This window comes from Stegodyphus dumicola, chromosome 1 (genome assembly GCF_044657685.1).
Source record: "Stegodyphus dumicola isolate Sdum_Otavi_A_Nest chromosome 1, ASM4465768v1".
NCBI lineage: Eukaryota > Metazoa > Arthropoda > Arachnida > Araneae > Eresidae > Stegodyphus > Stegodyphus dumicola.
Window position 1 is genome coordinate 131338661 of NC_140768.1, and position 15195 is coordinate 131353855.

Below are 15195 nucleotides of genomic sequence, written 5' to 3' on the forward strand. Positions count from 1 at the left end.
TTACACTATACATTATTAATCATAATGTTAAAGTATTTTTAATGTTCACAGCTGACTTGCTCAGTAAAAGCTGAAACACTCTGGATAAAGCTTTGTTTTAATTTTGTATGCTGAAATCACACACAGTTGAAAAATAGACAGTCCTGTTCCATACAATAAGTCTATTTCAAAATTATAACCTATCAACATACATGAATCTTCAATAAAAATTTTTCTGTCTTTTAATGGTAATAATAAGCTTCAACATGTTTGAAAATAAAGCATTTGTTTAATTTTTAATTTTACTTTAACACTAGAATGGTGGTAGGGGTCATTTTGACACCTGAACACTTTTGACCATTGATTACTTTTGTTTTATTGGAAGAAATCGTTTGGAATTTTTTGACTTTTTCTAAACAGATAACAAATATTTGTAAACAAAATTTCATCATTCTAGGTTTGTTAGTTTTTGAAATATTGGCATGTATTCTTAAAACAGCGGACGGGGGTCATTTTGACGCCTTTACTTTTATTCCTCTTTCTGTTCGAGGCATTGTCAAATAACTCATGAAAAACATTCACTGATAAGGATTTTTCGATTGCATTCATACCATCTCCCAGAGGGATAAAAATCTGGGTGGTCTCACTACTTTGTAATGTCTAAGTAAGTTGTTCTTCCTTTGTTTGCAATAATCTATTCATTTGAAGAAAATACTGCAAGGAAGGTAGATGCAGGATTTTTCATGCTTACATTTCTTTTCAGAAACAGTTTATTTTACAGATGTATTTTCCCATTTGTTAGTTCAGCTTCCTTACTGCAGGTGATAACAGTTAGGACAGATGTTTTCTTGGTAATCCCAAATCAATATTTCAGTACATATGAATTCTGCGGTCAAGTTCATTACAGTCAAAAGTCGTTAATTTGGACACCCATAATCCAGAATATTCTATAATCCGGACCTCAAAGCTACAAACATTCTGCGCATGTATGCGTTGCGTAAGACCTTTACGGCTGTGAATATGCATGTGCGCATGCGCATTTAATGTATAACAGATGGTATAAGCTAAGCTAAAATTATCTAATTCAGTTAATGTTGCAGATTGTGTTGTTCCTTAATCTTCGAATTGGATCTGGCTTATTATTTTTTGCAGACTGTTAGAGCAATTTTATAAAAGTAAGCTTGAACTTTCGATTATGTCAAATAGAATTTCCGATATATATTTACTAATATGTAAAGGATCTACAAAGCAAAAGTATGTTTCGAAGTCCATTAAACACAAAGTGGAATTGCTGCAAAAAATGGATAAAGGCATATCCTTTGTTTATCTAACCATTCCGAAATCTGTTTATCAATTCCACGCTGCTCTGCGGCAGAGGGGGGGAACGTCGCCGCGCGCAATGAATTGGAAGTTGATCTGTCAGCACTATTCTTATCTTCAGGGCAGATGTTTTTATTTTATTTGGTTTATAATTCCTTACGAAATGTAGTATTTCATCTCAATGTACTCCGTCTTTGATATGATTTAAATCAAATTCCTCGTCATTATAATTCGCTTTCCATAGTGAAGAAAGTGACACAGAGGTTATTGAAAACAAAAAAATTTCGATTGACAAATTAGTTGGTATTCTCGACACAGCAATTATAGGACTTGAACAGCGGAACTTTGTAACTGAACAAGAAATTATGTCTATTTATACAATTAAAGAGAAAGTATTATCACATAAAACGAAGCAACTTTAACAACTTACATTAAAAGAAATGTTTAAAGTAAACAAATAAATACAGTCAAAAGTCTTTAATCCGGACTCGTCGGAAATTCGGCGATTCCGGATTATCGATCATCAGTTTAAATCTGGTAAGATGGCATGCAGAAATTATAAAATTAAAAATATGAAACCGTAATTTATAAAATAATGAGCAATTATGATCTAAAAAATATGAAACCGTAATTTATAAAATAATGAGCAATTATGATCTAAAGAGTATCAAAATTTACAAAAAAAAAAAGAAGCTTAATATTTATTTGTTTACTTTCTTAAACATTCCTTTCAACGCGTGCATGCGTAAAGCATACCTTAGCATAGCCGAAATTAGAAAATTGCAACCAGAAAACTATTTGATTTGTATTCGTGATATTTATAATGACGAGGAATTTGATTTAAACCATATCAAAGACGGAGTACATCGAGATTAAATACTACATTTAGTAAGGAATTATAAGCCGAATAAAATAAAAACATCTGCCCTGAAGATAACGATAGTGCTGACAGATCAACTTCCAGTTCATTGCGCGCTGCCGCGATGTCCCCCCCCCCCCCCCCGCACAGAGCAGCGTGAAATTGATAAACAGATTTCGAAACGGTTAGATAAACAAAGGATATGGCTTTATGCATTTTTTGTTTGATGGACATCGAAACATACTTTCGTTTTCTAGATCATTTGGGAGCTCCAGCATCGGAAATTCTATTTTGTTGGCTTTAGTTTTCCACATGCAAATTTTGATCGGAGGTCGATCGGCGGTAAGCTAACGTGGTTGCTGCTGATTGGTCGATGACGTCAAGATCGGCGGGTTGGCCGAGTATAATATATATGTACGCCGGTATCGGTGAATCTTGTTTTTCTTGTTCTCTTGTGTGATTATCAGTTAGCATTATGCTAGTTTGCCTTCAATCAAATGATTTTAAAATGTAAAGGCTACAGTATTAGCTCTTTTATTTTATTTATGGAATAAAGCAAGAATATTATTTAGTTTAGTCTTAGCTTTATTTAAGGGAAGCAAAACATGCTTTGCCTTTATCACCACTGCCAACAGGGTTATGGGCCCAGTGCCAACAGCTAATCAGTCATCCAGTTCAACTCAGCTTTGAAGGAATGTAGGTGAAGAGGGCCGTTATCCACGAAAAGAAGCTGACCTGTCTTAGAAGTTTGTTCAAGTCGTTGTGCTCACACTTAATTGAAGATGTCATTACTACCTGAAGGTTTTGAGTTGTTAAACCATGACAACTGGGATCGATGGAAAGTCGACATGAAAATGTTGTTACTGGATAGAAATTGTTGGAGCTTCAGAGAGGACAAAGAAGAAGAATTAGATAAAAGTGCAACAAGGCGTGAAAAGCAGGAGTTCACACTGAGGGAGAACAGAGCCTTCACTACATTATATTACGGAATTAAAGCTGAGTTCAGGCCGTTGATACAAGAATGTTCAAGTGGTAAAGAAGCATGGGAAGTTCTACAGAAGCAATTCGAACCCAAAACAAGAGCAAGGAAAATTCAGTTACTGGATGAATTTTTTAGTATTAGATATACGCCAAATGAAGAAATAGGATTATTCATCGCAAGAATAAGAATGACTGCAAAGAAGTTGGCTGAAGCTGGTCACAACTTACTTGGCAGATCTTTTTAAAGGATTCCAGGCAATAAGGAGATTACCCCAGGAATACTTCGGCATTGTACAATTGATCTATAGGTGGAAGGACGAAGATTTTACGCTGGAAAGAATTGCTGAAGAGCTGGTAAGGGAAGAAAGCCGACTTCGCCAGGTAATTGCCGATTTAGAAGACAGCAAGGTAAGCGTGTTTAATACTATTAGTTTAAACGCAGGGAAAGATAAAGTTGAAAATAAAACTAAATCTAAGAAAAAAATGGGGAATGTGAGAATAGGACCTTGTTTCAGATGTCATAAATTTGGGCACTTAATTGCTCAATGTAAAGAAAATGTAAGTAAAAATCAGAAGTTTAAAATAGACGATAAAAATAGACAGTTTAAAGATAAAGAATTAATGTTAGTAGAAAATTATGTAACAACTACAGATAAAGGAGGTAACGCAGATAAATTTAATTGGGTCGTAGATACTGCAGCTACAACTCATTTCTGTAATAATAGAAATTTAATGACAAATTTCGAAGAAATAAACGATATACGTATGTCTTTAGCTGTAGGAAATTGTGAAAGTAAAGTACTAGGAAAGGGTACTGTCAAATTTGCAGTAAAAGTAGGCAATCGAATAAATTGGATTGAGTTAGATAATGTGTTATATAATCCAAATCTAAGAAGAAATTTATTATCGGGAGCAAGGTTCGAAAAGGCTGGTGCTCATTTTGTGATTTCAAAAGGGAAGATGTGGATATACTTTAATAATTGGGATAGATTATGCTACGCTAAACGATATGATGGACTTTATCACGTAAAACCATTTAGATATGCAACAGGTAAAAGGGAAGCTAGTTACGGTACAGAAATTGGAAAGTTAAATAAAATAGACGATGCAATGCTATGGCATCAGAGATTTAGCCACGTAAATTTTGATTATATTAAGAAAACTAGTAAGAATCAAAGCGTGAAAGGGTTACCAGAAATTGAAAAACCAATAGAGAGGTGTAAATCGTGTATTATTGCTAAATCTAGTAGAATAACTTTTAAATCTGTTCCGAAGAGATCGGATAAACCATTGCAGTTGGTTTATTTAGACGTTTGTGGCCCACTACCAGTTCCATCTAAGGATGGGAGTAAATATTTTCTTGCTATTGTAGATGACTATAGTAGATTAGTAACAGTGTATTGTATGAAAAATAAAAACGAATCGTTCTACAACTTTAAGAATTATCATAGGCAAATGGAAAGACTGACGAATAGAAAATTAATAAGTATACGCACCGATAATGGTGGGGAATTCTGTAACAGGCAATTCGAAGGGTACTTAGCCGAAAATGGAATTAATGTTGAACGCACGAACGCGTACACCCCAGAAGAGAACGGTGTGTGTGAACGTTTTAACCGAACGGCATTAGACGCAGTTAAAGCTATGCTTAATGATGGTAAAATGGGAAAAGAATGGTGGGCAGAAGCTCTTGGCTGTTTCGTACATACGTGGAACAGAGTTTGTCATAAAAGCAACTGAACCCCTTATGAAATGTTCCTAAATAGAAAACCTAGTGTTGTTTATTTTAAGGTATTTGGTTGTAAAGCCTATGTTGGCATGCCAAAACAGATTAGGAATAAATTAGAAATGAGGTGCAAAGAAGGAATCATGGTAGGATATGTGAAGGAAACTAGGGGTTATAGGATATGGCTGCCAGAAGAACGCAAATTAATAGAAATCTGTGATGTGAAGTTCGATGAAAAACTGTATGCAGCAAATGGCATCCTGGAACAGAAATCAAAACCTAAATTTAAAAGATTAGAGGAATCTGAGCAATTAGCAGAATCAGATGAAGAACAGGAAATTTCTAGAGAAGAAATAAAGTTGTCAGATGACAAATCTACTCCGAAAGAAGTATCAGACTTAAACTGGCAAAGAAAAGCAGTTAAAAGGCCAGATGGAACACGTACAGATATATATTATTATGTAGAGGGAACAGACACCCATTTTAGATCCTATAATGATATTGAAAAGTATTGTGAGGCAAGAAATATTAAATATGAAAAAGATAAGTTTGATTTTAGTGGAAAAAACGAATACTCGGGGAAAGTTAATTTCGTAGAACAGGAGACTAGCTCTGTGTCTGAAGAGGCAAATTCCGTAGAAATAGTTATCCCACAAAATTTTTAAGAAGCACGAAAATCAGTAAATGCCGAAGAATGGGATAAGGCAATGAAAGAAGAAATCGACACAATAAAGAAAAGAAAGGTTTGGGAATTAGTCGAAAAGCCAGAAAATAAAACTATAATAGGAAACAAATGGGTCTATACGCTAAAAAGAAATGAAAAGAATCAAGTGGTTAGATACAAAGCACGCTTAGTAGCACAGGGATTCAGGCAGAAAAGAGGTGAAGATTTTGATGACGTTTACAGTCCTGTAGTAAATTTTTCAATCATAAGAATATTTTTCACTATACTGGTATGTTTATATAGATGGACTAATTGTCAGTTAGATGTAAAGAATGCATATTTATATGCAAACCTAAATGAGAAAACATATATGACCCAACCAGAGGGATTTATTGAAGAGAAAAATGAAGTGTGTTTATTACACAAAGCCATTTACGGTCTACATCAAAGCGGCCGTGAATGGTTTTGTGAATTTGAAAGTACTTTAGAAAATCTACATTTTAAGAAAATACAATGGTGTAATTGTGTTTATAAGGGTTCAAATGTAATTCTCTTGTTATATGTAGATGATATTTGATTTTTAGTAAAGATCAATATAGTATAGATAAAGTAATTTCACGGCTGAGTAAGTTTTTTTATCTTAAAGTATTAGGCAAAACTAAAACGTTACTTGGAATTGAATTCTTAGAGAATGAAAATGGGTTTTTTATACATCAGCAAAAATATATCAAAAAAATTTTTGAAAAATTTAAACATTTCCAGATACAAATAACTTCACTTCCCATAGCTAAGGGCACTATTCTTACAAAATTAAGATTGTCCATCTACAAGTGCAGAAGTTGCGGAAATGCATACATTACCCTTTAGAAATCTGTTAGGATGTTTAGTTTTTGTAGCTAACAGGACAAGGCCTGATATTACATATGTAGTGAATATCTTATCACAATTTCAGGAGAATCCTGGAATTAGGCATTGGGAAGCATTGTTGAAATTGCTTGGTTATCTCAATAGTACTAAATTATATAAGTTAAACTTATCGAAGATTAAACATCTAAATTTATATTGTTATTCAGATGCTGATTATGCAAGTAATAGAGATGACCGCGTGTCCATGGGAGGATTTATATTATATTTAGATGAAGTACCGGTAATCTGGAAAACTGTTAAACAAAAATGTGTAAGTTTATCAACTATGGAAGCAGAGTATATCGCTTTATCTGAAGCAGCGAAGAAATTAATGTGGATGAAAAATGTCTTACAAGATGAAATTTTAAAGTTTAGTTTAAAAGAGTGTAAGCTATTTTGTGATAACAAGTCTGCCATTGATTTTTCTAGATCGCCAATAGAAAATCGCCGAACTAAGCACATAGACGTAAAATATCACTTTGTTAGAAGACTAGTAAATGATGGAGTGTTTGACCTTGAATTTATCACCAGTAAATTAAATACTGCCGACTTATTTACAAAAGCAGCAACTGCTGTTAATTTAAGAAAGTTTTGTTTAGATGTTTTCAGTGTTTAAAGACAATAAGTGTATTCGTATAATAGAATTGAACTATGAACTTCTGTGAAAGTTTTGTTTTTGTCTTTGCATGGGGAAAAGAGGGCCGTTTGTTGGCTTTAGTTTTCCACATGCAAATTTTGATCGGAGGTCGATCGGCGGTAAGCTAACGTGGTTGCCGCTGATTGGCCGATGACGCCAAGATCGGCGGGTTGGCCAAGTATAATATATATGTACGCCGGTATCGGCGAATCTTGTTCTCTTGTGTGATTATCAGTTAGCATTATGCTAGTTTGCCTTCAATCAAATGATTTTAAAATGTAAAGGCTACAGTATTAGCTCTTTTATTTTATTTACGGAATAAAACAAGAATTTTATTTAGTTTAGTCTTAGCTTTATTTAAGGGAAGCAAAACATGCTTTGCCTTTATCACCACTGCCAACATATTTGACATAATCGAAAGTTCAAGCTTACTTTTATAAAATTGCTCTTACAGTCTGCAAAAAATAATAAGCCGGATCCAATTCGAAGATTAAGGAACAACGCAACCATCAACATTAACTGAAATAGATAATTAGATAATTTTAGCTTATAACGTCCGTTATACATTAAACGCGCACGCGAAAACGTATTCTGTGCTTGCGCAGATGCATATGCGCAGTCGTAAATGTCTTGCGCGCACGCGTAAAACGCCTATGCGCAAGCGTCAACGCGGCGCATGCGCAGAAAGATTTTAGGTTTGAGGTTCGGATTATAGATCATTCCGGATTATGGGTGTCCGAATTAACGACTTTTGACTGTATAAAACAAAATAATAATGACTATTTTCAGTAAATTGATATTATAACTGAAATAAATCTAAACACCTTAAATACATTATATATGCTTAAAATAAAATGCCAAAATTATATTTATAAAAAATCAAGTTTTTGAGTTTTTATAATACAAACTCATGCAAAATAATCATTAACCATCACAGTCAATTTCTGTTAATGGAAATATTAAAAGATATATGTTTTCCCAATGTAAGGCTAGAAGATGCATATGGCTTTCAGAAGAGTATTTTACAACAGGAAAAATTTTCTTTATATTTAGATTACTGTAATAATTTTGGTGATTGGAAGAATATGATTGCATTTAATAGTTTCCTTCTGAAAGTGACACTGCCTTTTGAAAGATAAGGATTTAACCCTTTAGTGGTAGTAACATTAAGCAGTTCCTTCTTCCCAAATACATATCTGTCAGCCTTAAATTTGAATTTGTTTCTGCCCACTGCAGTGCATAGCTAGAACGACAGCCGAGCTTGTCGATGATCACTGAAAGTTTAAGACTTTTACTTGAAATTAATACTAATTTAAATTTGAATTTTACTATTTATATACTCCTTACTTTGATTTTACATAAAATATATTTATGCAATGATAAGAAAACTAAAATAGATCACAGCTATCATATGAAAGAAAAAATAATGTAAATTAACTTAATTAACATGCTTACTGCCAAGGAACTTTTCGTGATTCCAGACTAAAAAGCCAATTTTGATCTCGTAGTTGCTGTATGTAACAAAAGTCTCTTTGAAAAAGCCAACTGCAAGATAATTCATGCACAGAAACACTTCAACCTGTCACTTTGCTAGAGCTGAGTCAGAAACTATGTATAAATCCATTAGTAATATTAGAGATAGAGTACCGAGCACATCACAATTGTCTTCCTTGTGTGTGTTATTTTATAACCAATATGGATAGGAAAACACCACTTAGTGAAAAATAAATTAGGTACTACGCTAATAATCTAAGTCATCCAGAACTTTACGAAAGAGTTAGCGAGGACGGTAATGACAATAATAGCAATTGCATACCTCCTGAGAATTCAAGTGAGGACAGTGATGATGAAAAATCATCGGAAATTCTATTTGACATAATCAAAAGTTCAAGTTTACTTTTATAAAATTGCTCTTACAGTCTGCAAAAGATAATAAGCCGGATCCAACTTGAAGATTAAGGAACAACGCAATCATCAACATTAACTGAAATAGATAATTAGAGCTTATACCGTCCGTTATACATTAAACGTGCACGCGAAAACGTATTCTGCACTTGCGCAAACGCATATGCACAGTCGTAAATGTCTTGCGCGCACACGTAAAATGCCTATGCACATGCGTCAACGCGGTGCATGCGCAGAAAGATTTTAGCTTTGAGGTCCGGATTATAGATCATTCCGGATTATGGGTGTCTGAATTAATGACTTTTGACTGTATTAAGCTTTTTTTTCTTTTTTTTGTAAATTTTGATACCCTTTAGATCTTAATTGTTCTTTATTTCATAAATTACGGTTTCATATTTTTAATTTTATAATTTCTGCATGCCATCTTACCAGATTTAAATTGATGATCTATAATCCGGAAAAACTGATAATCCGGAATCGCCGAAGTCCCGACAAGTCCGGATTAATGACTTTTGACCGTATCACCTTTCCTTTACGCTGTGAAAATCATATGCTAAAATATATTTTCTATCGTTTTCTGATAGTCCGATATTTTTCTATTTTTTTCAACTTTTACAAAATATGTCTAATAAGCGGAAAAGAGGTCTTAGGGATGAAGAAATTATAAAATTGTTGCAGAAGCTATCTGAGAATGAGTCTGATGAAGGTGAAATTGATAATTTTTCTGTAGAAACTGAAGATGAATTCCAGACACAAACTATTAGTGAATCTGAGGACAGCGAAGTAAAGGAAGAACTCAGAAGAAATAAACGGGCAAAAATTGATCAGGGTATTTGCAAAACTGTTTTTACAGCTCCTGATAACACTATATAGAATGAAATAAATTCCAAAAATTCAGTCTGCGGCTCCTGCTGTTCCTGCTTATAATGTTCTTAAAAAAACAGCAAGACAGACATCTTTTGCAAAGAGTTGTGTTTCTGAGGACAAAGTGTCTAGTGCTTTCAAGCTTTTTATTGATGATGATATCTTGCTGCATATAAATAATTTACAGAATCCTAAGCTCATCGGCAACTTCGAAATAAAGACTGGAAGTTATCTCTGGCTGAGTTAGATGCTTTTGTTGCTATATTGTATGCTTGAGGAGTAATAGGAGCAAAGGGCTTAGATTTATATTCCTTGTGGGCTGAAGCATGGGGAATACATTTTGCAAAGAAACTATATCAAGAGATAGATTCAAAGAAATAAAACAACTTTTAAGGTTCAATGAAAAGACCATAAGATTTACTCAATTACAGACTGATATATTTGCTCTTGCATCAGACATGTGGAACAAATTTATTGAAAACTGCAAAACGTGCTACCGGCCAGGAAAAAATATTACAGTTGATGAACAATTATTTCCATCTAAAGCTAGGTGTAGATTTACACAATATATGCCTAATAAACCTGACAAATTTGGAATAAAATTTTGGTTATCTGTCGACGTTGATACTAAATACCTCTAGAATGGATTTCTTTATCTAGGAAAAGATGAAACAGCAAATCCTCAATTACATTTGTCTGAAAATGTTGTCATAAAATTAATGGAGACACGTCTAAACAAAGGGAGGAATATTACCACGGGTAACTATTTTACTGGTATTAAATTAGCAGAAATGCTAAAATCAAAAATACAACTTTGGTCGGTACAATGAAAAAGAAAAGAAGAGAAATTCCTATATCTTTGAAAAATATGCATAGTAATCTTTAGTCATCGACAATAGTGGAACATCATAATATCACACTTATCATCTATTAAGGCAAAAGAAACAAAAGCGTTTTTCTACTAAGCTCATTACATTCCACTGTAAAAAGTGAAGACAGTCTCAAGAAGTTGCCCGTTTCAATAGCATTTTACAACGCAACAAAGTATGGTGTGGATATTCATGATCATATGGCTTGAAAACTCCCAAAGTTCCCTCCTAAGTAAAAAAAAAAAAAAAAAAAAAAAAGAGAAAATGGATATAAAGAGAAAAAAGTGTCAAGTACAGAGATGCAAAGGAAACAAATCTCAATATTGAGCATCTTGTTCCAAAGTTGTGTGCGGAAAATGCACTGGAAAAATTGTTTAAAATTATTTTTGTATCAACTGCATTAATTCTTAATACATATGTGCAATCTCTAATATTTTAAACATCAAGTAGAATTGAAATGAAATGCTTTACATATTCCATTCAACTACACATATAATGATATAACCGAAACATCAGAGAACATTTCTCATTTCTGGATTTAGAGAGTGAATCATCCTCGGAGTATGTACATAAAAAATATTATTATATAAATTGTGTTTTATTTTAGTTAACATTAGTTTTAATTTGTAAAACCATTTATTTGAAATCAATTCTTATATCAAATTAATGAGTTATTTGAGTAATCATAGTATGATCCAATTGAATGCCATGTACTCGATACATTTATAGTATTTTAAAAAGTCAATAAACTATTATGTACTTTAACAAGTCAATAAACTATCATCAAACTTAATATTAAATATAAATTATGAAATACATATAAAGTACATATTTGTGCCAATGTATGGCATTTAAAATTGTTTTACCGTTGTTATTTCAGTACTTTCATTGAAGGATGAAAATGACCCCTTACCACCCTTCCAACAGGTAAGATTTTCCCGTCGTTCTAGTGTTAAAGTAATCACATTTTGCTTCTTATTATCTTACAATATATGCTGTGTACCTACATTTGTTAATATTAATGCAAATTTAATACATCATATTATGATATTACAAACGAATCATAGATTTTTCACAGTTTTCTTATAAATCTATATGCATATATCAATGTATAAACTAAAATTTTTAATAGCTTATTCTTTTCTTGAAAACTGCAGATATTCTACATTTTAAATCGCACATCAGCAGAAAGAATAACAACACTGCACTTTTATTTGAACAAAATTAAAAGACATAAGTTATTTATACATAACAGGCTTAATTTAAAAAATTTACATGCAGGCTTCTTAATTAAATCAGCGACTTTTAATTATTAGAAAATATTACACCTCAGTGATTTGTTAAGGCACATAAAATTATGTCCATAATAAAAGATGAGAAATTTTGGTTGATCTTTACATTATGGTAACTTGGCGTTTTTTTGGCGAAAATTTGGCGACCAACTCTCCTACAGCAACCCTCTATTTTTTTTTTTCGCCGCCATTTTGTCTTCATGAAGTAAAGACATGTTTCTTTTCTTTTTATCTACTGAACACTTCTTCCAACAATCTACTAGCCGAATTACACTTATGCTAGAAATTTTATCTAACAAAACTGCTTAATCATGACAAATATTCACTGCAAAATTGGGAAAAAGTGCACAATACCATACTCCTTACGCGTTTTTCAAAATAACACATACACATAAACCATGTACACGCCGACTTATTTTTACTTAAAAAAAATCCCAGAATTACACAAAAATGGCATTGCGCACACTCTTCACTATATCCATGTACACTGCTTTTTTCTCATAAATTAGAAAAATTTCACGAAAATACATGACAATTTTCTCAATCTTTAAACCCGGTAAAAAGAACATATTTGAAATTACCTGATCGCGAAAAAGTATTTACCCTTTCCAAATATGAACATTTGCACATATAAAATAAATAAAATATCCAAAAACTTTTACCTCTAAATCATCTATTACATTATACACATCACCAACGAATTCATACCGCAACCATTACAAATACTTAGTGTCAGATATTTAAATTATTTCCATGCACGTTTACTTCAACTAAAACGTATACCAAATTCCTACAAACATAAAATTCACAAAATAACTATCATTTAATTAAAATATAATTAAATTCAAAAACACTACTTAAAATATAAATGAGCACATACATTAAATTAATACATACATAAATACCCATTTCGAATTCACTTTAGTTACGGCCATGGGATCCAAAAATTCACGAACACTGTTTCACACAACACAGAATAAAGCCAAATACAAAACTTCCAGATTTTTTCCCGATTTCCCCCCTTTTCCGATTAAAGAACCGTAATTCGTCCATTAATATCACATGACATATCCCATGATCTCTCATTTCCCTCACACAAAATAATGCGTAATCGGAACTGAGTACTGCTCACATTATTACCAAAGTCCCAGGTAGTAACCTTTATCGCCTCCAAAATGTCGCCAAACTACCAGTTACCATATTGTAAAGATCAACCGATATTTTAGATATTTTATATTTAGAGTGCAGTATTATGTACATTTTATAGTACCAATTCAATAAAGTAAACATTTTAATCATGAACAATAAATTAATTATTAACACACTTTAATAGCATTTTGTTATATTAAATCTACTTTTTGCTTACTTGAGAAAAGCCATGTTGATGCATATATAAAAAGATTTAATATGTTTTCATGATTAACCTCATTAATTAAAAGAACATTTTTAAAGAAAATCTACACAGATTCTAAATATATAAATTTACATTAGAATGTTACTGTGATTTTATTTTGTTTATATGCACCATTCAGTCACCTACAATTTTAAATGGATTAAATAGCAGAGATAATTCAATAAAATAAATTATTATGAAAAAGTTTAGAAAATACTAGAAATTATGAAAAAGTTTAGAAATAATTATGAAAACGTTTAGAAAATAATTATGAAAAAGTTTAGAAAGTTTATAACCTTTCCTTGTAAATACAAAGTATCATGCAGTTCTAGCAATCAATATTAAATAATCATGATAATTGAATAATAGTTAAATTTGGTGCTAAATTTTATATCATAATCAAATTCTAGAAAGCCATCATATGCTTGCTTTTAACAAGATTATTTAAATATTATTTAAATATAGAAATGCTTGTATTTAATCCATTTTCATAATGGTAAGCACAAAATTTTAACATAAATATTCAAATAACTTTTTCTTGCAGAAAATTAAACATTCATAAATAAAACTTGATATGAGCAACAGTACATATCAATCTGTTGATATTAACATTTACTATAAAAACAAGCACCTGTTAATCCATTTGAGGTATTTTATAAAACAGGCAGTCAATATATACTTTTCCAAATCTCATGAAAAAATGTGTGAAGTCACTATGGAGCATACCACTTTAGATTATCATGCACTAAAAATGGTATATGTATTACACGATTTAACTATTTCATACAACTAAATAATAAATTTTCTTTATGAAGTTTAATACTCTGAATGCTATAAATTTTCTATAATCTGACAAATTTGGCAAGGTGCCAAATAGCTATAATCCTACAGTAATAACTTGTAAAAATTGCTACATGATTGTAAAATTCATGCATGTAATTGCTTAACTTTAAAATATAATTAATTAACTCTAAAGCTTAATTATTATATAAAATTAGGACCAAATTATCAAATTAATGAAAACTCACATAGTACCTAATGCACAAAGTTCAATATAAATACTTAACTTTTCTTTTCTCGATATTTTATATGCGAAATAAGATCGTGAAGAATAAAAACTGCAATGAAAACGATATCATTCCATGTAAATGAATTTCCAGGATAGCTAGCGAAACATCAAATATAAATCAGCCCTAATATTTTATGTCCAATTCGATTACACGTCAAAACACAAGAAAAATAAAACATTTTCTCAGAATTTAATATTTCTCTGTAAGAAACATTTTTAAATAGCATATAAAACGTATGAAAGAGAAATTTACACTGTGCGTGGTTACGATACGTACCCAAGAAACTAAAGGACTTTTCATAAAAGTTCCGACGGCTGAAACCGCTCCGGTAGTCATTTTTAGTCATTTCTTTTCCTTGATAAAAGGTATAACGAAATAATCAAGCTGGGAAAAAAATTCTGACATTGTACTGTCAAGTTTAAAGTCAGAGATGTCAAAAATAAAAAGGTTAAGATCTCAAATAACTCATTTTATAGTACTTTAGATTAGGTACAAATAAACAATTAAATGCTCAGAGCGAACTAAAATTCTGAGATTGCACAACAATGGTCATTAATTTAACAATACACGTTAAACAATAAAAAGCTTTAATATCACGGTCAACACATCAACAAGAAAAAACTGTTACGAAACGATTCGATTCGATTTCGATAAAAACAGGTGTGTGCTTTTTTTTTAATTATAAAAGTCTTTAAAGAGGAAATTAAAATTTTATCATGTGCATAATAAT

The 15195-nt window shown here is 31.8% G+C and overlaps 1 protein-coding gene across 4 annotated transcripts in view; it reads right to left on the reverse strand.

Annotated features, from left to right (window-relative positions):
* Window positions 1-15080, reverse strand: part of LOC118194710 (uncharacterized) — a 146007-nt gene extending 130927 nt beyond the window's left edge. For all 4 annotated transcript variants that reach the window (XM_085820658.1, XM_085820654.1, XM_085820662.1 and 1 more), the window contains exon 1: window positions 14742-15080. In XM_085820658.1, the coding sequence (XP_085676784.1) occupies window positions 14742-14801 (60 nt within the window). In that variant the 5' untranslated portion in view covers window positions 14802-15080. The remainder of the gene's footprint in view (window positions 1-14741) is intronic.
* Between the last annotated feature and the right edge of the window lie 115 nt (window positions 15081-15195).